This window comes from Cuculus canorus, chromosome 2 (assembly GCF_017976375.1).
Source record: "Cuculus canorus isolate bCucCan1 chromosome 2, bCucCan1.pri, whole genome shotgun sequence".
Lineage (NCBI taxonomy): Eukaryota > Metazoa > Chordata > Aves > Cuculiformes > Cuculidae > Cuculus > Cuculus canorus.
In genome coordinates this window covers 120616268-120641999 of record NC_071402.1, presented here as the reverse complement: position 1 = coordinate 120641999, position 25732 = coordinate 120616268, and the positions used below count along the sequence as shown (strand labels likewise).

The 25732-nt window shown below is 38.4% G+C and overlaps 1 protein-coding gene across 5 annotated transcripts in view; it reads left to right on the top strand.

The window, feature by feature from the left end:
- The window catches only part of UBE2E1 (ubiquitin conjugating enzyme E2 E1), a 45579-nt gene that overhangs the window by 17330 nt on the left and 2517 nt on the right, over window positions 1-25732 (top strand). For all 5 annotated transcript variants that reach the window (XM_054057612.1, XM_054057613.1, XM_054057617.1 and 2 more), the window contains one exon: window positions 20413-20545. In XM_054057612.1, the coding sequence (XP_053913587.1) occupies window positions 20413-20545 (133 nt within the window). The remainder of the gene's footprint in view (window positions 1-20412; window positions 20546-25732) is intronic.

The window sequence follows — 25732 nt, the reverse complement described above, 5'->3', positions numbered from 1 at the left end:
CTTAGATTGGCTTCCTTGGAAGCTAATGTGTCATATCCTAATGACACACTAGGTCAAGTGCTAAATTTCAGTCCTTGCTGGAGACAGTGAATGAACTGTGTCCAGAAATAAGCGGTTTTGTATGCATCTGTTCTTATTACTACTGTTCAAGGTCACTAGAATTGCTGTGGGTTTTAATGTACGGTATGTGTTATTTACCCATTCTTTCTTAAAAAGTGCCAAACTCTTTTGTGTACTATGTGAGCACTTTACTATTTTATATATAGCCAGTGATTTTCTTTGTCTCAGCTGGTTTGTCACAAAGAGGGTAAGCATTTTTTCTTCCTTTTTAAATTTATTAATTATGCTGAGGCAGCTCGATGGAAGAGTGCATCTTGCTTTTGGCTACTGAAGGAAAGATTTCTTTTTTTTTTTTTTTTTTTTTTTTCAGTGTGCTGGGTTTTATAAAGCATTATTTTCTAGTAAAGGTTATATAATATGATTATGAAGTTATCCTCTCTTCCAAGGGGTCACATATGTGATCTCTGGTCAGTAGGGAGAAACTCACACTTTTGACCTTTCTGTCTCATTGGACTCATTAGCTGTTGGACATAGTGGTGCTTCTGAAACTGCTTAATTGTTCCAAAGTGATCATTTGTGATTACTCAGTTATTGCCATTTGAGGCTCTCTCTCTACACACTGCCAAAACCCCACAGTATATTACATTTTTATTGTTATGTAAAGCAGCTGTAAAACAAACAATATGGTTGTGTAAGTGTATTTGAAATCTTTGCTATTGGCTACTTCATTTTTTCCCTTTATGTCTCTAACTTCTACATTTATAGTTTTGCCACCACAGGGAGCTAATGAAAAGTAAACATGTAGACTGTTCATTTAAAAATAATAACAATAATAATGCCATGCACAGATACATGTTACTTCCTTATTCATATTTATTATCCTGTTTCACAGTATAAGAAAGGCTAGGGCATGCTGTGCTGAGATGGAGTTTTTTTGGTGGGAGGATTGAGTGTTTTGTTTTCTCTGTGCAGTAGTTTGACTGTTGCAGTCCTCTGAGTCTAAGAAACTTCAATTGTAGAGTAAGTGAGCTTATAGCAAACAAAGGAAGGAAAAAGATAAATGCATGTGCAGCAAAACATTGATCTAGATGAGGGGAGAGCTGTTGAACTGTTTTGGTTTTTTTAATACTTACATGCCTTTAGGGAGTCAGTCCCGTATGCATCCTTAGCACCATCACAGGATAATGAAAGGTGATTTATTTTATGTGTTCAAGTTTCTCTTCACAAGTAGTACTGAAGAAACCAAGAGTCTAAATTATGCTATATTTTTTTTATTCTTTCTGTACCTCTTTTGATATGTAGTAGAACTGTGTGTCTCAGGAGTATTATTATTAAATGTGTATGTTTATTAAGGGCCTGACTTTCAACACTGGCTGTTTACAGTAAGAGTGCTTGTTGAGATGATGAGTCTCTTGATCATTCTTCACCCCGGTGGGAAAAGTGTGTAAAACCAGCACAATAGCCACTGGGCAGACTCTCTCACAACTTTTTATCCACGTTGGTCGCAGCTGCTAAGAGATTTTTAATGGATAGATTTTTCTTAGTTTAAGCTATTTTGCTGCTTTCATGGGAGCTTGTATAGCTTAGATCTTGCTTTCCACTCTATTCAGAAAGATACCTGAACTCAGTTGCCACTGCATCAGAGCTGCCTTCCTTGTGTAGCTGGTGCTGGGGAGGCACGTGTACTTGTTGGGGGTCTGCTGTGCTTGGGTAAGGGAACAGAAACAAACTGTGAAGATGAAAAGATGCTCAGGAAGGAAATGTATACTTGGGGTTTGCCAGCACGTAAAGGTAAATCCTTTACAGTAAAGAAGGCTGTAAATAACACCTCTGTGTTTTGTAGTAGGTGAATTGTTTGAGAAGACTGAAAATATAATGTAGCTGCTAGACTTCTAGTTTGAAATAAATGAAGTAGAATTTAGCTGCTTTTTTATTTTGCCCACTATTTCATTTTCCAAATTATGAAGTAATTCATAATAATTTACAAATTTTAAAACTGCTATTTATTATCTGTACAACAGCTCTAAGGGAACAGTGTTTGCCAGCTATGTGTGTAGAGCATGCATGTGTGTGCAAACGCCCCTTTTGCATTCGCTTACCAGAGTGAAGTTGTATGTCTGAGAAAGCAGAGTTGGGTTTTTTCTTTACTTTTCCTATCCCGAATGTGCAAAAATAGCTGTAAAGGAAAGAATTACTGTTAAGATAAACTTCCCTTTTATTCAGTATTTAACTTGACTTGCAAAAGCTGACAGAATACACACTTTCCTAAACTCTTAGCATTGCATCACCCAGGAGGAGCACACAGGGGAAAGTCTCTTAAGTGCTGGCACAACAGACTCCAAGGATAAAGCTGATTTGCCACACTTAATCCCAGTTGAATGGAGAGTAAAGCCAAATTTCTTGTTGTGACTGACTGCAAAAGGTGTTAGGTGTGATCAGTATTGCAATATTGTACATTCTTGTCATCAATTTGTAGCAAAAATGATATGCTACAAAATGATAATATAGCTCTAGATCTGCCATTATGTGCAAGAGTGTGTGTGATCTGAATGAATACTTAAGTTAAGGAGCTGGCATGGGCTAATTCTGTTTTATCAATCCTAGATGGTCTTTCTGTGCTTTTACAGTGTTATAGTAGTAGCAGTAGCCAGTCATTTTAACTGCTAGTGAACTTAGTTAGTACACTTATGGAGGTGTAAAGATTTTGTGTGTGTGTGTGTATGCGCATTTGCATGTTTATACACATGCATATATACTCAGATTTTATATATAAATTAGTGTACTTAAGATTGGAACTAGATACAACAGTCTCTTTTTCATCCAAGTTTGTTAAAAGAGGTATGACATTTTCTGAAAACTCTGTCTGAATGTCATTATACTCAGTTAGGACACCTCATTTTGTACTTCACCTCACCTGGGTTTCCTTTTCCATCCAATCATTCTGGCAGCAAGTAAAAATTGTGTTCTTGTGCCCTCAGCTAATCAGAGCAGACTGGTGGCTTTCCACCAGTCTTTTGCAGAGCTTTGACTTGGAAAAGTGTGCAGCTTCACCGTGTAAAAACACTTCATTCGTTTCATAAACTGTTACATTATTGAAAACATATCTTTAAAAAAAACCCAAGAACAACTGATCCACATTATGTATATTGTCAACAGGAATTTTTCTACTCCAGAAATTTGTTTTTGAGTCCTGAAAAATGGTCACATACAGCTGATACCTTTTCATGTGTAACTAATTTATGTTAATACTGCTGGTGTAAAGATCATGGATCCCATGATACTGCAAAACAAAGTATTGCTGTATAAGTGTATTTTTCCTCAAATATAGTATTGTTTCCATTAAACATAAGAACAACCAGATTATTCAAAATGAAGCGGCTGTAGTCTTCATTTAAGTAGCATAACATAAAGAGACTGTGATCTTTGACTTCTCAGGTCCATTGGTTTTGTATTTGACCTTCTGAATTACTGTCTCTTTTTGATTTTCAGTATCTAGCCTGGGAGAGAGGTTGAGCCAAAGTCATGCAAATGTCTTTCAAGTATGCTTTATTCATACTTGACAGGTGGCTAAGGTTTCATACACAAACTGCCAGGCTTCTGAAGTAGGGTATTTTTTCTGCATTCTGTGGTTTTATTTGCATGATTTGCTGCTAGTTTGGATGCAGCTAACTGCAGCAGGGTCTCAGGCATTGGAAGGTGAAGGAAGTGGGAATTGGGTTCAGTGAGCCGTGTACAGGCTGGTATTGGATCTGGGGTAGGTAACCTTTTTATTTAGGGATAAGTCCTATAGCTGAGGTAATACAACAGCTCTGTAGTTTCTCTGAATTGTCCTTTTCTGTCCTGCAATAACTAAATCAAACAAGGTTTTCACTGAAGCTGTAACACCAATCCCATCAGTCTGTAATCCTCCGAAGTCCCTCTGAAATATGCTCCCGCTGCTTTTATAAATTTAATGCCTGTACACGGAGATCGCTATTTTATAAAATATCTTTATATTATGAAATGTTTTGGCTGAAGTCATGCTTCTGTTTGATGCAGCTTTAACCCAGATAATTGTAGTTATATACAAATATAGAGGTACACCCTTCCTGCAAGAGCCGAGAAATGTCACTGCAAAACTGTGGCATCGATTCCTTTTAAGCAATTCAGCCATGACCCTGATGATGGTACCTGAGAACTTGCTTATGCTCACAAAGTAAATTGGAACTGTTGACTGTAACTGCTTCCACAATGAGGTTTAAAATACCATGCCGAGTATGTGTGATATCAGTGGTTTGGGTGACACTACATGATAGGTTCTCTTGTTTTGCTTTTTTTATTGCCTTTTTCCCTCACTAGCATCTTCAGCCATGCATGCTGTATTTCATTTGGTTAAAGTTTGTGGTTTGTTTTATTGTTGGTTTTTTTCTTCTGGTGTAGGTTTACTAGCGTTGGATAAGAGACCATTTTTTAGTGCTTGTAGTAGTTGTTTCCTCTTGTTCTCTCACAAGCCTCTTGCTCAGAGTTCATAAAGTTTGAGCTTCTTTACTTCCTTTGCTTGTTCATCTTTCTCTGATTCTCCCAGTAGGCAGGCAAGTTTGCTCTGTCTGGAAGAAGCCAGAATAAAATACTTCAGTCATTTATTGAACTGTTAGCTTCATGCTGCACTGAATACTAGTGTAAAAGGAAATAAATTGGAAACATCTGTTTTCTTTTTCTCATAACAGAAGAACAAAGTTATGTTCTCCTGAAATCAAAGGTGGCAAATATAAGAGTAGTAAAAGAGAGGTATTATATGTGTCTTTCACACATATAATTAGTCTATGGAACTTATTGTCACAGGAAATTATTGAGGCCAAGAACAGGATTTGAAATAGAATTGTGCAGTCATAGCTATCATGAATATTCAGCGTCAGTCTGATTAATGATGGTGATTTTGGAGCAATATTATACTCATGATCCTAGGCTTAACCTAGTTTATCTTGAGAAGACGTGTCAGAAGAATGTGCTTTTTGTGTGTGTGTGTGTTCCTTCAAATTAAACCTGCACATGGACTAAATTTTACTTGATTTCTGAGCAGTGCATAGAAATCTTTTTGTCCAGTCCTGGCTTGTACATACGCAAGTGTTTTTCTCCCTCCCTTCTTCCACGTACGCACATACATACCTGTCTTATATCTCTTTGGGACTGGATATCCTCCTTATTTTCTTTGTCCCTTTCCATACTCCTTTTTCACATCACTTTCCCTATCAGCTTGTTCCAGGAATGACCATTATACAGCGTATCTCATCAGGTTGCACGGGAATGCCTAAGGAAATGACCTACAAAGTGAGCAATAGAATCCAAGGACTTATGAATGATTAATAACCACACAGAGCAAGAGCCACAACGTTGATTAAACTTGAGTATGCTGTGATGAGTGAAATCACTATATTTCTCTAAAGGAAATGATGATGGTAGCAGGCTCTATACCGTGTCTTGGCTTTTTAATAAGTGGCACTTCAAGTTATGGAATTAATTCCACAGAGTGGAAAAATATCAGGAGTGAAGTAATAAATATGTTAAAAGGTTTGACTATTGTAGTTGACATTTATGCCTGCAAATCTCGACAGGTCTTTAAACCATACAGTTCCTACACATGGGAGCCAGGGAGGAGAAATAGCTTCTTGACATGCTAAAGGTTTGTTTTTAAAATAAACAAAACAAAAACAAGTAAACAACAACAACGAAACAATGAAAACTCAGCAAACCCACATCTGTGGGATCAGAAAAAAAGAAAAAAAAAAAATAGTTGAGTAGAAGCATAATAGGAGCAACAATTAGAAAGTCCTGTGCATTAGCCAAAATGTTCCTGGTCTTCAGATTCTCTTATTGGGAATTTAGAAAAGGCAGCTTGAATAAATTATGTGGCTTTAAAGGGAAGAACCTTAAAATGTTTCCTGTAGAGGAGTTCATCTCTCTGCAGAGCTATATGCAATCCTTTATAAGGTTGTGCTCTTCTCTAATTATCTGAACAGTATGGTCAGATTAATGACAGAAGCAAAGCTTATTGCTTGTTTCTAAGATACTCAGCGGCAGCATTGATTGATAACAAACTCTTCGAGTTTATTCCTTCATAAGGAATACAACATTCTGTCTTTTAACAGGATGCAGAAGCAAAACGGATGCTTTCAGAAGTGTTCTTTGGTGACAGTAAATGTGAGAATGAGGATGCCATAATTACCGACTGGGCTAATTGTGATGAAGCAAACCCCTAGTCAAAGTGCATTGAGCAATCTAGCTTTTGCAGTCACTGCTGGGTTTTTTTCCAGATTCTCAAAAGAAATTTCTCTCTCCTGCATTGCAGGATTCAACTTTGAATTTGTTCTGCTGAATTTGATGGGAGTTTTGTCATTGACTTCTGCTATCCCAGGTTAATATGGAAGTACTGGCTTCTAGAAAGACACTTGACAAATGTATTTGCTAACTGAACAGATCTTTAACAATGAATGATCTGCTGCAAGCTTTTCTTTGAAAGTAGGGAGGAAACTTATTACTTACTGTCCTAGCACTCATTAAGGACATTGCTGTGGTGATAAGTCTTCTTATCCTGAAAAAGGAAGGGGAGCAGGTTTTTCTGGCATGTGAATGACGAAAAGGCTCAACAAAGAGACACCTAAAGTCCTATCATCAGATTTTGTGTAATGCTGTCCACTTATCTCAGAGTTAATATTGGAGAAGTAGGTGGATTTTGGAGAGGAGGGATGGAAATCATTTAAAAAGAAACTAGAGGAGTTCTCATGTGAAGATACAGGGATTGTTTCCTTCAGAAAATAGACTGAATATTTATTTTCTTTATTTTTTGTTCTCTAGAGAAAATGGACAGGAAGGTTATTTTCCTCTGTCTTCTAAGATAAGAACAAAAGCACATGGAATGAGATTAAAAGATAGAGAAATTAGATGCAGGGATTCCGTGCTGATTTACATTGCTGAAGCCAAGAATATAGCAAGCTTCAAAAAGACTTCTGTGAAGGGCAAAACCAGACAGAATTACTGCAACTTATTCATAATACTGATTTCAGGAAGGAAACATAGATGCCTGTTTTTTAGGCTGAATCAGACATAGATGCCTGTTTTTTAGGCTGAATCAGCCTAAACAGTTACTGTTGAGGATGTTGCTAAGGTAGCGGAAAGCAGAAGACCTGGCAGCAGCCTTCCAATGCTGAATTCTATCCCATTTGACACTGGAAACCAATCAAAAGCAGGGCAGTGCAAAAGGTGGGCTTCTGATCTGCTCCAGCCTGGTGATTTCGTCTGTTTCTTTTGATAAGTTAGAGGAACAAAGTTCTGTGACAAAATTTGCATTTGACCTGTGATCAAAGTCTTTCCAGGAATGCTACTTTTATTATGCTAATGGGTGAGCAGAGCTTTATTTTAACATAGGAGAAAATATTTTGTAGGGGAAAAGTGTGTTTAGAAAAAAATCTCCAAGTCATGCTGTAAAAGGTTTTGTTCATTGTAGAACACACACATATACATAAATATATATGCAACAAAGGCACCTCTAAGAATAACTTCAAAGATATTTGCCATAATTTTTGTCAAATTAATATCTACCTCAGAAAATTGAGTCTTAAAGCTGAAAGTAAGTGCATGCATGCTTTGATGTCTTACTCCAGAACTTAAGGTTGCCTAATCAAATTTCAGGTGTGTGGTATCTAACACTAACTTGTGCCTTGAAGTTACATGTGTGAGATGTAGTTTCACATATATTTACACAAAGTGGATTAAAATATCATTTCAATAGTGGTTAGTTTGCTATTCTGTGAATGATACAGCCATTGGGATGATTTTTTTTGTGTGTCATCTGTTTTAATCTGCTGTGACAGGCAGAAGCTCACCAGAAGAGATCTATTTTCAGTTAGTTTGCCTTAATTGGAAGAAGAGAGTTGTCTCATCATACTTTTAAACTACATTTGATTAAGAAGCCAGTATAAAATTTAAAAAATATTGAAGATTTGTTTTAATGATGGGAGTGTTGGCTGCCTTTCAAATTTGTCTCGTCTTACTGATTTATGAACAAAAATATACTCTAGGGGTTTATTGAAGACCTTTCTGAATTGAGATCTTGGCATAGTTACTTAAATGAAGAGATATCTCTTCATTATTTTATCTTGAAAATTCAGACAGAATTGCCTCGACTGGCTGAGTAATTTTCTAGCATAATATAAAGAGCATAAATGTATTTACGTTCTCAGTATATTGTTGTTTTAACATCTTTATTTCACTAAAAGGAATATTTTAAGTTCTTTTTACTGAGAAAATCAAATGAATGAAGCTAGAGTGACTGGAAACAAATAATTGTTCTTACAGTGCTTTTTCTTACCTTCATACCCCAAGATTTGTAGCTAATAATAGATTTATTTCTTTTCTTATGTTGTTATGTATGCAAAATTACATCAAGCATAGGTATTAAGGCTGTCAGTTCTTCCAGGTGTTTTGCCATAATACTCTATGCTATTATGCTGGTTTCGTATTTGTACCTAATTATAAGGAACTTATTCAGTTTTTCTTCAGAAAATTAATAGTATAAAATAATAGTATAAAATTAGGCACAAATGGTACATCAATTTTAAAGTGTTGTAGGCATGCCTTGTAAAGTTCTGTTGTGGTCTATATGGAGATGGTTACAGCGTAAGGAAACTGATGCAGAGTTTCAAAATATAGCCTGAAACTCTCACCTTATCTTGTCACTCTTGCTTTAAGGTGTTACTTTTAACAGCGCTCTGGTTAAACGGGTAGAAAATGTAAACTGCTGTCTCTGAAACGGTGCATGCGTCTGTGAGGTGTGCTTTCTTCTCTATGAAATATAAAATAGAAAATCTCATGCAAGCATTACTAGAAATTAAATTGTTAAGACCATCCAATAAAGAAATGCAAATTTTTAATAAATGCCACTCAGGATCCTTCTCTGTGAAATTTATGGGCTGTGCAGGAAGTTTATGGGGAAGATATGTCTTTTTTTATTAATTATTAAAAAAGCCTCCAGATGATGGGAATATACCTGAAGTATTATTTAACATCAGTCTTTTCAGCTAATTATAATGTAAACTTAGCATGGTTTTTTTTTCCCCATGACAGCAAAAGGCTGAAACTTAGTTTAAACTAAGAATGTCAGTGATCAGCTGAAGGAACAAAGTTTCCAAGGCGTGTGGGACCAGGAGAGATGTTGAGGAGGGTGCCTGGGCTGCTTGTCCTCCTTGGCAGTCCCCTTTTACCTGGCTGCTGCGGTTCTCTGTCAGCAGAACTTAAACTGCCGCCAGTGGGTGTTGTCTTTCCAGCTTATTAAATTGTTGCCAAGTCTTCTTTTTCTGGTGGAAATGAAGGAGGAGCAGACACCCCTGTTGGCTTTTATGTTTGTGAATGCGGTGTGCTTCTTATAAAAGGTGTAAGTGATGTAATGCCCCGAGTTGAAGTTCTTATTGTCTGGCACTTCATTATCTTTAATGTTTCCTTACATTCAGCATATACTTCCAGACAAAAATGTCATGAAAAGAAGGCACTGGGGAGTTTAAAAGTTAGTGTTGTTTGGGTTTGGGGTTTTTTTTTGGTTGTTTGTTTTTTTTTTTTTTGGGAGAACTTACTTAATGTCAGTTGCCGAATAGAGTTCTGGAGAAAAAAAAAGGTAAATTGTGAAGGACTGTATCAGCCTCTTCGAGTAGAATTGTGCAAGTTGGCCCCAAAACTGTATACATTATTTAGGAGCACTGCTTAGTCCTCTTGTGGTTCCTAATGTGGATTAAATTTAGTGTTCCTAATACTTTGAAAACAAAAAAAACAAACAAAACTTTAGAATGCCACCACTCCTATTCCACACATTCCACAATTCCACACAAATTCCTATTCAGGCTCTCCTTATGTGTATGAAAATGCTATCAAGAAATCAAAAGCCTATTTTTGTTTTTAAATTCATTGAAAGATTGTTGTTGGTTTTGCTTCGGGTTCTTTTTTCCCAAGCTATTGCCCTCATGTCAGTTTCAGAATAATATTTATGTAAGAAAATGCTACAATAAGTGTTGATGAGCTATTGTGACTTGCTTGTGTTTGCAACTGTTATTAATAAGAAAAATTTGCAGTGATATATAAACAATTTTTAGTGACTGCTATGTAGCTGGCTGGCAGCTGTGCTATATTAAATCATAGATAATTTTGCTTTACTTAAAAAATAGTAAACTCGTCTCGGATCTCTCAGATAAAAATTGTAGTCTGTGCATGTTAAAGTTTCAAAACTCAAAGGCGGTGTTTTCAAATTACTTTTCTACTAGGCAGCTTTGATAGTTTACAATTGTGAAAATCAGTAAAGAGATACTCTGAGTAGTGCAGCATATTTGATAATATTTTGTTGATATTTTTGAGTAATCAAATTTTGATTTGTTGTTGGATGGTTTGTTCGATTTTGCTGGTTTCACCTGTAGTGAAATAGATTAATCCAAATACAGTGATCTTTATTTGCTTAGTGAATAGAAAGGATGTTAATGTAAAGGGTTTAATGTATAGAAAGGAAAAAGGGGATACATCTAGATTAGATAATTTAATTCTAAGTTTCACATATTGTTAAGATATCTCCTTCAAACCATAATATATTTTGATTAGCAACATAATGTTATTGGTGTCAGCATTGGTATGCTGATGGGAGGCAACAGGACGATGCGAATCCAAGATAATGTGGTGACCTGATTCTCTAATTAATTAATGTTAACTCTACCTATCCTTGATCTAATGGGAAAGAGGTGGTATTGGTGTTGATTGGCTGATGGATTTGTTTTAATTTGTTTTTAGGGTGAGATGGTTGGTAGGTAGGTAGGTAGGTAGCTGGTGGGCCAAGTGGATTGGTTTTGAAGCATGTGATGCATAGGCAGATTTCTTTCTTGAGATTATGTTCTCTTGATAACTTAAAGTTGCATATAAATTAGCAGTCTTAAAATACTACATCATCTATTCTGAGAACAGACTTTAAACAGAGTTCCTGTAGTTCAGTGTGAGAGATGGTAGCCTTTCTCTAGCCTGGTAATGCACCGTCTGCCCTCTTTAAATCAGCCCTTTCCTCCCAATGGAAATAAGACAGGCTCAAGGAGATGGTTGGGTGAAACCAGAAGAATCATGTCCTCATTAGTTTGAGGAAGTTAGAGAGTATTGTCTGCTTTCAATTTTCAGCATAGCAGGGCCTTCTTGCCAAGTGTTACACATCATCTTTAACTTTCTGGGGCCGTTTTTTTTCCAGGCTGGTTTGTAGCGGCTGTTGCCCTATTGATCTAAGTTATTTAGAACGTGCATTTCTTGATCTACAGAATTACTAGTTATAGTGAAATCACTAGGGCAAACTGATGATAATGAAGTCCAAGGTAACCAGTCCACTATGTTATCTCAGTGCTGCATAGGTAGGCTTGCAAAACAAGTGGGATCCTGATTGGATTGCTTAAACAGGGCAAGTGATTTTTGAAGGATCCTGCAGATCAGGTTAGTCCAAACTTAACAGTTTTGCAGTTGCTGTATTACAGGGTGTCTAGATATTTATGATGTGCTGGGCTTTCTATCCATTTATTGAGACCAGTTTTCATATTCCTACACTGATACAGACAGGACAGGAGATGGGCATGGAAGACAGAAACACAGATGTAGGTTCCAAATTGATTCTGGAATGACAGGTTAATTGCGGTGGATTTCCATTTTCTCTAATGGATAAAGCATAGTATTTAGAGGAGACCTCTCTGATAATTTTAATGTAGCACGGGTAGGGCTACTTGGGGGGGGGGGCAGGGCATTACTGAACAGTTTTGTTGTCAGTGGGGTTATAGGGGTTTATATAGGGGCTATAGGGTTTATAAAGGGGTTTCACGTGTGAAGAACCTACTATAGCCCTGTAAGTACCGGGAGGAAGTAGAGCTTTTGTTTTCTCCTGGGAGTACACCACATTTGAGATTAGTGACATGAGAACTTTTGTATTTATTAATAGTATTGATTCTTTCTTATTGTCTTTAAATAGGAGACTGTTGATTTGGTGCTGGGCAACCACTTTAAGAGTATGTTTGCTTTAAGAAAGCATTAAAATTTCAGAAGCAAAGAGGTTTACTAGTTATTTCTACACCAACATTGAAAAACTTGTTGGAACATGAAGAAGCCCAGGCCAAATGGTGTAGCTGCAAAAATGGAGCATTTGTGAAACTGCCTAGTTTTGCTTACCAATTGTAAATTACGCATCTGTGCCATAAATACTAAATTTGGAAATGAGGCCTGATGATGTGAAGGAATTTCTGTCCCCATGTTGGCAGACAGTAGTCCAGTTGACAAATGTCAGGAAGGAAACTGATGTAAAAATAACACAAGGTTAATTTGGCAGAGCAGTTTCTACCATCACATCTTCTTGTCATTTTAAATAAGCTGTTGCTAATTGTTAGGCAAGTCAGATTCTCTTCTACTCTTTCCCAATTTGTTTTATTATTTCTTGTGCAGGATATTATTTAATGGGAGATGCAAGGTCAGAAAGAAGCCAGTACATTTTAATTTATTTAATTTTTGGTCATGGTATGAAGCTATAACTATGAGGAGAAAAGGAAAACAGATTTGTATACAATGAAAATAATTTAATCAACTACTTACAGTTTGGCATTTTCTGTGTTTGCTTACTGCATGTACTAAAGCCACTGACTTGCAGAAACAGTTGGCCTCTCTGTAGTCATGTTGGACTCTGAAAATGTTCCCACATGTAGTGAGACAAAATTCCTGTGCTTTGAGGTGGAGAAGGTTAGGAGGAAGCTACTGCAAAGAAAAATGGAAGCCCTTGAGAGCTGAGCAAGCTGGATTTATTTTCAATTTTGGAACCAATGCTAAATGGATTAATTTCTCTTGAACCTTTTTATGAGGACTTGTTCCTAAATTGAAGTGATTATTGTTAAACTAAATAGAGCTGCAGCACACTCCCGAGAATATCCTAAGTCTCCTCTGACCTCCCTGTTAACTGAGAGTTTATTTTAAATCTTTGAAGCCTGGTTTAAAAATCAAACTCTGCAGTGAAATTATTCAAGAGTGATGGTCTTATCAGCAAGTAGCTTAGTAGTAACTTAGTAACAGTAATATTTTGCAGAGACTGAAATATTTCATGTGACGGTCCTAAATTTGCAAGTACTCCTGGGCATTTTTCTTCCTGTTGTAAGTGAAAAGAGTGGGATCTTGGCAACGATAAGGCTTTTGGTTGTTGTGTGATCTTGTTGCCAAGTATTTTTTCATATAAACTAGAAAACCTGGTCGTTTTGTTCCCACAAAGAAATCCCAGTGAAACAGTTTTCCTTGAAGTCTCATAAATCCCTGCATATCACTTTATCAAGTCCATTATCAGAGCTACTTAGTGACTTAGTTTCTTTTCAACCTGGTAAGAACATAATTCACCACACTATTTATCCTCCAGTTTAAGCTTTGTGCAATTTTTGTGCAGTTTTTCAAAGTTCCTCTCCCTGGTTTTACATTAGTCTGATACTTAAGGGAAAAGCTTTCCCAGATGCTAACACGGAAATTTTGTGCACACTTTTTCTCTGTTAGAAATGTGGAATTTGTGAGGTACTTGCCTTTGTGCAATAATGACTGCCATTTTAAAATTAATACAGAAAATACAGTACCTTCAATGAGTTACAAGAAAAATAATAATATTTACTGCTTGGTGTTTGAAAACCATGTCCCTGAACATGCATTAGAAGAATTAAGTTCTGTTTTCACAGAACTTAGTTTGATAGTTTGGATTGCTTTAGCAATATAATGTTCCATCTCTGCTCACTTACCTCTCCTTTCCCTCATTTGCTCCCTTCTTCTGTTTTAATTAAAGCCGGCTGCAACTTTTTCTCTTGCTGCCTTTTCCCTGAGTCTCTCATTGAGCTCGTAGGCATTTCACCTATGATCAATCCATCATTTTTAGCTAATGTTAACACAGATGAGCAGCTCAACTATGTATACTGGTGGTGGGCAGAATATTACCCTGACCCACACAGTCACATGGTAATTCAGTGTGTTAACTTTAACTTTTCACGGTTGTGCAGGAGGGGTTTTGTTGTATTGTGACTTTTTTTTTCTTTCTTTTCCTTTCATTTCATTCTTTGACTGAATATGGGAGGCAAAAAAAATATATCCAACTTCTAAACTACTTGACCAAAAAATGGCAATTAAATGGATGGCCCAGAGTATCCTTTTAACTGCTGCTATCTTGTGTGGTTGAATTTCTTCTTAATAGTTCTGTAATGTTTTAATGCTTATTTTCTAATTGAAAAACCTCTGCAAGTTGTGTACACAACACTTTGAATTGCATTGCAGTGTATTTAGCACAGTGGAGTCCTGTCTGTGAATGGAGTGTCTCAGTGCTGTAGTTATAAGAATAATACTAATACATTTTGTTAGGTAAAGCATGTGCAGGAGGTGACAATTTATTTCTAAAATTAGAGCTGTGTATTAATACATTTTTTGAAGTGACATTATGGCCAAGGAATTAGTTGCTTTTTTATTTGGTTATTTATAATTCTTTGTCATACCCATTTTTTACGCAGCTTACTTAAAGATCTGTAGGGGAAAATTTCTTTAGTTGACAGATTTTGTGTGTTTTTCAATGGCTGAGCTAGATGAGCTGTCCTCCTCCTTTGTAGACCATGCTCTGCCTCTGCCAGTGATCTAGGACTTCTGAAGTACTTTTGCAATCTCTGCACCAGATTCAGCCTAACAGTGTAGGTGAGCAAGCTTAGCATGGACCCACTTGGTGGACTACCAGAAAAAGAAAGCGTATTTGCCCTCAGGTCAGGAATTGGGTGGTTAGGAAGGAAAATCAAGGTGCACCAGAACTTCGTATGAGAATGATACACTGCCTTCCAGCTGGTCAAAATTTCTAATGCATTTTGGCCTTGCATCTTTGAAAAAAAAAAAAAAGAAAAAAGAAAGCAAAGAAGAAAATAGAAAAAAGTGGGGAAGGGTAAAGAGAGGGGAAAAAAGACACCTTCTAACAGTCAGTAAATATTTCCTAGCTGCCTAGTAAGGTGGTGTGTACATGACAGAGATGCAATTCCACTTTCAGTAACGCACTGTTTCTTACTACAAAATAAAACAACAAAAAATTGATGTTGCTATCGGTTCGTAATGGTGTAGCTTTATGTTGGAGATCATTAGATTCTCTGCCACACTGGAATTCCTATGTGCCGTTACTATGTTGTTTGCTTTCTGATTCGAGCTGTGTCCCTAGGAAAAGGTCATGTCTGCAGTGTTTTTGGAAATTGTATTTGTTTTCCACAAGTGTACAACTTCAAAACAGCTCAGCTACTTGCATCAGACCTGTTCAGAGGAAAATAGCCTCAAAAATAGCATCTAGGGATATGGAGTAGGAGTATTGAGTTCGTGGTTTTGTTAATTGTGGTTTTAACTGAAACATCTTTTCATTAGCTGGTATTTACTTCAGCATGCCATGAAATTGTCCTCATTCTCATCACCCTGACGGATAGCCATCTCTGGCATTTTTAAACTACTCTAAATTAGTTAGCTTTTAAAAGGAATATAGAATCATAGAATGACTAGGTTGGAAGGGACCCACTGGGTCATCGAGTCCAACCATTCCTAACACTCCCGAAACCATACCCCTCAGCACCTCGTCCACCTGTCCCATAAACACCTCCAGGGAAGGTAACTCAACCACCTCCCTGGGCAGCCTATTCCAGTGCTCAATGACCCTTTCCGTGAAAATTTTTTTCCTGATGTCAAGCCTGAACCTCCCTGTCGGAGCTTGAGGCCATTCCCCCTTGTCCTGTCCTCTGTCACTTGGGAGAAAAGGCCAGCTCCCTCCTCTCCACAACCTCCTTTCAGGTAGCTGTAGAGAGCAATAAGGTCTCCCCTCAGCCTTCTCTTCTCCAGGCTAAACAATCCCAGCTCTCTCAGCCGCTCCTTCTAAGACTTGTTCTCCAGCCCCCTCACCGGCTTCGTTGCTCTTCTCTGGACACGCTCCAGAGCCTCAACATCCTTCTTGTGGTGAGGGGTCCAGAACTGAACACGGTACTCAAGGTGTGGTCTCACCAGTGCCAAGTACAGAGGGAGAATAACCTCCCTGGACCTGCTGGTGACCCTATTTCTGATACAAGCCAAGATGCCATTGGCCTTCTTGGCCACCTGGGCACATTCCTGGCTCATTTTCAGCATATGTGAACATATGCTCAGAGTATGTGCTGCTATTGACCTAGTGTCTGTGGTGTCGACTGATTTGGTCACTACAGTGATCTACTGTTGCTTCTTTTCTGCATCTCGAACTAAAGTATTCACTAGGCCGTATTCTCCTTAGAGGAGAAGCTTATACATCATCTGGTCAACTCCTAGAAAGGACCAGGTAGTTTCCAAATGTACTAGGAAGCTGGCATAAACAGTGGGGTCTTTCTGAGTCATTCTTCTGGAAAGTACCAACAGGGTATTCCCATGATTTTTCATACATTACCACATGTGATAAACACCAAAAAAATTCTGTCTTCCCTCCATGGCATAGGCATGCTTTGAGTGATTTGCCCAGGAATGGCCAGGCAAAGGAAGGAGCTGAGTTTGTATGTGCGAATATCAGGGTGGTATCATGTAATGCAGGCTTGTGGTGGAGGTTGTGTCCAGCTGCCTTAATACAAAAAGCCCCAGGCTAGCTGTTCTTCTGGACTGACATTTCAGTCTTTTTCAGTGCATGAAAAAGTGTGTGTGTGTGTGTCTTCTCCATGAACACTTAATTTCTGAGACAGAGTCCTGTATTTACAATTGCTCAGTACTGCAAGGCATCTGAGCTTGCAGCCAATTTACCTGGGCATCATTCTGCTCTCCAGCCTCTGCTGCAGGCGTTTCTGATTTACCTGTTTGGTTTTTAGGCTGAAAAAGAACGTGACACCTGCCAGCAATGGGAGGCAGAGCAAGATGAGGTTTCTTCAAATTGTTACAAAGCAGGTTGGGAGTTGGCCCGTGTGGAACTTTGAGCTTGGTCTCACCTGTGCTGAAACTTTCTCTCTGCCTTGCATTTACCAGGAGGATTCAGAAAACAGCTTTTAGACTTGTTAGATAGTCCTCGAACAAAACCTACATTGGCACTGAGCAGTTTCCTAAGGGCATTACTGTCATAACGTCTGTCCAGAGGATAAGCCTGCAGCGACCTGGAAATGATCAGGAACAGTTGTCACAGTGGGCGCAGCACGTCTTTACTGAGAATATCACTGGTTTTGCAGAGAAGAGAGGTCTCAGTTGCACTGCTGTATCACACATACTGCCTGATGTGATAACAATGGATTGGGATTTTTGCAGTTTTCTTTCAGATGGGATTTTTTCAGTTTTCTTTCGGACGTCATCTTTTCCTCTGCATTACCAGTCTTTGTCTCCTTTCTTTGCAAATGAAGAGGTTGTGGGCTATTGAGTTCAATACAGAAAGTTGTTGCTCTCATACTCTTGTCTTGCAGTAGAAACAATTTCTATTTAATTGGTTAAAATTGCCTTCCCAGTGATCATGTGTTGGACAGCTTCAAAATGTTTCATTACTAGATCCAGACACTTAATTTAAACAGTGGTGACATACACGAGGCAAGGTGGCAGCTGTGCCTGTGAGCCCTGTATCTATGCATCAGTGAATTTCTTTTTGAAGTAGATAATTGCAAGGATTTTAAACAAAGAATGTAATCTTTAACCTATGATAGTTTTTATATCTCCACCAAAAGTTAATGCTGCTGCACTTAGGCTGTGGTCCAGTATTGTCACTTTTCTATTAAAGCACGAGGTTTTCTTGAGCTGCTTGATATTACTTAATCCTAAATTAAATCCAAGCAATATTGCATTCTGAAGCTGATGCATCTTCCACTTTCAGTCTTTCCTTTATAAGAAATCAATGTTAATATGTAAAAATTGGACATCTACAGCTATTTCACTCTGTTAATTGAATTATGAAAGGCTTAAAAGGTAAGCTTAGTACATTGCTTTTAAAGCCTACTGATGTATTACAAAGATGTTGCACTCTCTTAATACATAGGTCTAGCATATTATTTGCATGCAGTGATAGCTTTAATTGGAAACCTAATAGGATAGAAGGGATTTCTAAGACTATTACAAATAATAATATATTATTTTTTAAGTCTGTGGGATTTTTTTATTGATAGTCCTCTGGGTTGAAGCTGGAAATAAAATGCAAAATGTTGAAATATTACTCGTTGGTTCAGAGGGCTGTATTCGGTGCTAATCACACATCACATTTCTTGAGTGCTGAATTGCTCCCAGTGGGCAGTTCTCATGATATAAATTCCAACAGTAAATCGGTGCTAACAAACCTGAAGTACCTGTTCTGTTCAGTACCTCCATCTTTAGGGGAGGGAGGAGAGGGTGATCGCCAGTGCAACTTGCAATCATGGAAATATGTCGGTAGGTTGCTAATATATATATATAAGGAGGTGATTCCTTGGAGTGGTGGCTAAGGGGGCCCCAGAGAGTCCTTTTCAGTAAGTTTTCACAGCAAAGCTGATGTGTTTTGAGAGGTAGAACTTCCTGTCGAAATATAACGCTCTTCCAGTCTAGTGCACAAGTGGTAGCTGGAGACTACTGAGTGCCCAAATATATAGACCTGCATAGGACAGGGCCAAGTCATTAAGGTGGAGTGGGATGCCAGGAGTGTTCAGGATAGAATGGCTTTTACTTTAATTTAGTACCAGTCTTAGCTGTGTGGGATTTTGTGTTCTGAGGAGAGAAATGTTTCCCTAGTGGCTGGTGCATCCGCTTGCAGAGAGCCTGTCTCCCTTTACTACCTTCTTACATGCTTTCTTTCACCGGGAAGCATGCTTTTAGTCATAGTTTCCCTATTGTTGAACTATTTAGGACTAACGTACTGTGAATTTTTATTTTTATTTCAATCTGAAAATAAAAATTTTAGGTTTGATAACAGAACCAGCTCCCTTTCTGTCCCTCTGTTCCCTTGCTGCCAAGAGCACACTCACCAGTACTACACAGATCAGGGGAAAAAGGCATGTCTGAACATTGTTGTTACATTGAGAATTTGTTTTTTTGTAATTGTATTTCTATTTGTAACGCTGTTACTTAGACTTAGCAATTACCCTGATTGCTTTCACATTAATCAAATGCATATTGCCACATATATATTGGATTTATTGGATTGCCTTACTTCTCAAGTTATACAGCTCCATGACTGTTATAATATTAAAAGAGCCCTTTTTTTTATCCTTCTGTCCTACATTAGCCTTGTTAAAAGAATGGGGAAAGAAAAGCAATGCTGGTTTTCATTGTATTAGGGGTTTTTTAAAATCTGGCCCTTTACAGAATAAAGGGAGAAGAATTTTCCAAAGTCATAGCATATCTATGATGGGAAAAGCTGTGTCAGCAGCTCCCTTTATGTAAATAGAGTTTTCACCACTGGCATCTTATAGATAAAATACTACCATAGCAGCACAGGAAAAAAAGAGGTAGCAATGGAGTCCTAAACTATTAATGGCTTTATAGGTTGAGCTGTACTTAGAAATACTCAGTGACATATAGCACGCTATGCAATACAAGTGTCTGAGGATCTCGGTAAAACTAATTTTCAACAAGCAGACATTTGTGTTCTGCAACACCTTTAGTTTCTACTGCTTAAGGAGAACTGCTGGCAGGTTAGGGACGATGTAGAATTAGACAAAGCTGATTTGAGAAAGCACTGTTTTAATTTGACACAGTGGTTTAAATTCCCCTTACAAAAGCAGTTCCACAATACAAACAATATCAATGAGATGAGTTCATGTGGCTTCGTTTTAGAAATAAGTGGAGCAAAATGATGAAACTGTAGAAAATCTTGACATTTAAGAACATCATCATGTATTTGGCTTCCTTCAATTATACCATGAGACTTGGTTTAGCAATAATATAGGATTGTATCTTAATTTTAAAGAACACACAAGATTGATAAAATCAGCATAAGTCTTTGATGTGTTTAGTACGGTCTTTGATGTGGTATGGTTTTCTTAAGGAAGAGCTGGAAGAGCTATTTCTGAATTTGTTCTCCAAAACGTAAATTTTGTGTTGTGTTGAGACTGTGTAGCATGTTTGGGTGTAGTTCTGGGCAATATTTCTCTTATAAATGTCGGGACAGAACCATACCTCACCTCTAGGTTCTCAGTTTTGCTAAGCAGTCTGGAACACTGATAAGTCTCGGTAAAATCTCAGAGATCTTGGAAGCATTCATTCTACTTTTAATCCCTATCTTTACTTGAGATGGTGTGTGATTTGTAACACTGAAAACTTTCTTCCATATCCTGCTTGAAGAATGTAAGAGGGCATATTCAGTTGAACAGTAGTAATATTCCTAAACCGTTTGGTTTTTTTGCCTCTTAGTGCTGGACCCAAAGGTGATAACATCTACGAATGGAGATCAACCATTCTAGGACCTCCAGGTTCAGTCTATGAGGGAGGTGTTTTCTTCCTTGACATCACATTTACACCAGAATATCCTTTCAAGCCTCCAAAGGTAAGAGACCTGTAGCTGATGTGTTACGTCATGACCGCTCAACAGACCATCAATTAGCAAGCAGTGTTAATGGAATGCAGCCCATTTGAAAGCTGCTCTATTTAAGAACAAACTTAGGCTCATTTCAGATGTCACATTGGTTTCTGCTGGCTAATGTTAATGGCATTTCCAGTCTTCTTGCTTACTATTTTAGAGTTTGTTTTAGTTTCCTCTGCTTCTGTTTATAAGTGGTCCTAAGGAATTAGTGCAGACATCGGGATAGGACTAAGAAACTGAAAAGTAAATAAACTTGAGGAGAAGAGAAAGAATACAAATAGTTGTTTCTCAAACCACTCTGTTACCATAAGCATAACAGCTCTCTGTGTCTTGGCCACGAAAGTGGTATTTATTTTTTTTTGTTTTGTTGGGTACTTGTGTAGTTCACCTATTTATACAGCAACAGACTTTTTATGTAGGTGTGTTATATTTGTGAAGCTCTTCTATTCAGGTGGTGTAGTGTTCCACTGCTACAAGGCAAATACCAGCGCAGGTGAATGTTATCTTGTGGTTCACATACTTGGCCAGAGGAAGACTGTTGGTTTACAAGAAGAGGTGGTTGTGTATATGCTTCATGTTTGCCTTGTATCTGAAAGTGTTTATGTGCACGTTTAACTTTCTACAGAAGAAGTTGCATTGATGAGATAAACACCAATGACTGTTCCATCTTCAGACTTTGGTCTAGTCTGCAGTAGAAAGGATTTGCTGCCTTAGTTCAGGCCATCAGCCAAAACAGTGCTAATTGGTCATACCAGTCAAGTCGATGGGAGCTTCCCTAAATAAGGAAACTGTGTTCTTTTCTGAAAAAGCTCAGGGTTTCTGATAGTATCAACAGGACGTTATATTCTACACCTAAGCTAGGGCTCCGATTCCCAAGCAGCATGGTCTAACCTGGGACATCTCTAGTGATTTCCTTCTGATGCCTGTCCATCCCTTTTTGGAGGTTCTCTGGCAGCACAGATGGTTCTCTTGTGTCAAGAGTTTAATTCAGTTCAGAATAGTTTTTCATTATTTTGGTTTAATTAGTTTGCATTGCATAATTTATTGTCCCACCAACTATATGCACTATCTTTTGTCATGAGCCCAATAGGTCTTTAAAGAGGGAGCTTTTACCTTCCCAGGTGTGATTTGCTACGCTGTTGCTTCCTGTGCTCCAGGTCAGAAGCATTTACAATCCCAGGCTTTTCCAGCCAGATGGCTTACAAGACCTTATTATAACTACCAGTGCTATTGGGACAGCCCTATATGTCAAGTTCCCTGATGCAGAACCAAAGATACAGTTTTGTCATTCCAGCTCAGCTCTGCTTTCTGCTCTGTGACTCAGACAGGGACCTCTTTGACTTTATATTTGGATCTAAACCCTCACCCGGAGGAAAAGAAGAATGGGATTGAAAAAAGGACACTACTTAGTGAGGCCTTAAAAGGCTAGCTTAGTGGAGATGCACTGGCTTATAGTAGAGTTGCATTTAAATGGAGTCTTTCATGTAGCGGAGTCCAAGTTGGTTTACAAATCACATATATATATGGAAATAAAATACTTCAATCACAATGAGATGGGATATCAGAGAAAGTACAGGAGTGCTCTAATAGAATGTACTTGTGCTACTTCAGTACTTCGGATTTAAATGAATAACCTTTATTTTGTTGAGAAGCAGAGACTCGTGGCAGCTCCTGTGTTAACACCTACACTAGTGTTAATCAATGATAATTTGGAAAATATTATAATCATATTACTCCTGCTTTATTCCTATGCATTTGTTGATTTTGGATTGCACAGCTGTTGGCGGTAGCTGGTAAATCATGTTTGTGGGTCACGTGGAAGTGGTAGGGGCTAATGTAATCACTATAGCCTTATATTAGTCTTTTAAGCCAAGAAATAAAGAAACAGCTCGTTGAAACAAAGCCCAGTGTATCATTTTGATGATAAGCACTAGTAGAGCAGTAGAGTGGTTGAAGGTCATTTCAAAAGCCTTGGCCTCTGTAAAGATTAAGCTGTCTGGAGTAAAAAGACAAGTTTCCCTCGAATCTCCTTTGGTAAGCCTTGCAGGACTGGTGGAAACAAGCCTCTACTGCCTCTTTGAGTCCTCGGTAATTCTGATGAGGGCAGTCCCTGCTGTGGGCTGCCCCATGATGAAATGTCTGTAGTAGAACTCATTCCATAACTTAAATTAAGATTCCATAACTGAAAATTAAATGTCATTAAAGGATTTACACTCTTAAATAAAGTGAGGGGAAACCGGTCATCCTGGCAGGCTTCTAAGTCCTTAGGAACATGAGAGAAGGTGTTCAGGCATAGCCACTATCAACAAATGCCACGTGGTTGACGAGCATCCTAAAGATATGTGATGAAGGGCATACAGGTGCAGCCTTTGAGAACTGGACCTAGCTCCAGCTGAGGGTTCGATTCAATATGTTTGAGCAGACTTTCGTGGGGGAGGATTTTGCTATAGGAGAGCCAGAGGACTGTGCTGAAGTGATAATAACAGATTAATGGAAGGATGTAAAGAGGGACGGCACTGCTGTACTGCTGGAGAAATTAAAGGTCTTAAATTTTGACTTGGAAATGCATTGCACAGTACAAAGAACTTCAGTGGGAGAAATCTGATACAGGGACAGATACTCTCTCTCTGGTCCTAAATATGTATAATGGAGTTCTTTTACATTCTTTGAGCATTCCATGCAACACTTTGAAGATTAATCTGTTCATTGCTTTTTTGTTTTCTCGTTTTGTGTGGTATTCTGGTTTTGCCTTTGTTTCAGATAGCAATTGAGTCAGGCACATGATGAGTGGGCCTGGATTCAGGAGAATCCTATAAACAAGTATAATTAGAATTTAAGAGTTCAGTACTTAGTCCTCAAGATGACTGCTGTTCTTTTGTACTATTACAATGGACGTTTTCCCAAGAGTTACATTATAGTTGGGTTAGATTTCATTTATTGAGGTGAAAACAGTAGCTTTTGTTGACCTGGCGTGTGCTCTGATCATTTGTATTAATAACCTCTAACCACTTCCTTCCCACCACTCCCGTTTTGCTGCTTGTGTAAATTAACCTCTGCTATCACTTCAGGGTAAGGTTGAGATTAGCTTCTTTTATGGCTTTTCAAAAGCTGTGTAGTTAACTCTGTGTAGTCACTGCATTAATGTAATCTCAGGTGGGACGTTTCCAAAGGATCATTCAGTTACACTGGTTTTTTTTCTGCTGTTCCATATGCTGTTCTCTTGACCCTGAATACATTATGCTATCTTTTAAGTAACTCAGTTTCTCTTAGTTTTGGTCAGAATCTGCTAGCTTTGTGATTTCTCCCTCCATCCCCTCCCCCCTTTAAGGTGTAATGAACATTTACTTTAAATACTTTTGTTTGGTTTTAAGTGGGCATCCAATTCCTCTCCCAGCTTTATTTGAGGTCTCTGCACAGCTGGCCTTTGTACCATCAGCAAAAAATGTAAATGGCGAACATCTGGACAGCATGTGTCTAACACCAACTCAGTTCTGGCTTGCTGCTTAGGTGAAAACAAATTTAGAATTTTCCCACAGTGCTTTGGTAGGTAGAACTCCTCTAACTGGAGAAAACTGCTTTTGTTGCCATAGGTATAAACCTTAAGGGCTATATCTTAACATTCCCTAAGGAACCATGCTGTTCTGCAAATATACGGGAGGCTTCTTTCTCTCTTTCCACTCAGTCCTGAATAATAATTAAAAAGTAAGTGTAATTCTTAGATGCAAACATGATTTGTGCTTTGTTATTAGTCAACTGGACTGAGAGACTGCCTACAGAGACTGCTTCCTGCAGTATTGAGTATTTAGCTTTTGTGCTTAGAATCAAGATTAATAACTTTGTCTTTACAAATTAGAACTCTTGATCTCTCTGTTAATTTGGTCCTTACTGTATCCACTTCCCCTTCTGGAAGTGTTTAATCTGTTAAAATTATTACCTCACCTACATTTAGAAGCTTTATTGGAAGGAGACCAAATCTGCAGGTCAAATAGGGAAATACTGAGCAAGCAGTGGGGCTAGGCTGAGGGTTACTTAGGAACCCAAGGTGGAGTCGTTGCGTGCAACTGCAAATGCCAGAAACTTCTATTTTGCCTTAAACAGCATGAGTTGGGACAAGTACCACAGTCAGATCCGCTCGCTGCTCAGGCTGATGTTTGTGGACTTCCGCATGACTGTAGGGAGCTATTGCTGATTTTCCTCTGAGGTTTAGGTGATCTGGGAACCAAAAGTCATTTTGGTTTCTTACCTGCTATATATACAGGTAAGAAAGCAGCAGAGGTTCTTGGTTTTGGAGCTGCACCTTGTTGCAGAAAGTTTGGGAAAGAGACACATCTCTGCTGTCTTGCAGACGTTTTGCTATTCCCACTCATAACATGCAAAAGTATAGGGATTTGCTGTTCTTTATGTTTGTTTGCTTCCTGTTTTAATCTAAAATCGAAGCAGTTTACAAGGAGCAAATGAGAGTCTCCCCAAGTGTGCAGCGTGGGCGTCTCCTGTGTGACAAGTAACTGCAGTTGTGAACCTGAGCCTAAAAATATCTGGTGTGCTCTGTGCATTGGGAGTGTTTTTGGGAACACCCCACAGGTGCCATGCCAGGCACTGGGTTTTTTAGCTGCGTCACCCCACGCCATACCTGTCTGTTCCCCAAGCCTGCCAGAGGGAGGGTCACAAGCAAAATTTTTGCATCAGAAAGAGTGTAGGAAAAAAAAGAGAGTTGGCTGGCAAGTTTTGTGCGTGGGCTGGTCTGATCTCGAGAGAAAGCACTAGTGTGTGCTTGTTGTACTGCACGCTTACCGAGCGTGTTTTTTCAAATACCCCCATGACCTATAAACAGACAATAAAATTTGTGGGTGTGGATAGCTGACAGATTCTGAGGATTTAGGGCATGAACTCGCTAACCTTTATTCATGCACATAATCCTAATTCATGCAAGTTCCACCAAATTTGCTGTTGCTGTTGACCCAGTGAGTCAGAGTAAGGCATTTCTGCAGGTCATGTTGTATTCTCCTTAAAAAGGCTTATGGTGCTTTTGTTTCTCCTTCGGACAATTTCTGTGGCAAGCCGCTTGGCTCAGTTGCATCTCCCAAACTTCAAAATAATAAAACTCAACCAACTTCTCAGCACTTGGAAGTGATGGGAGCTGCAATTCCAAGT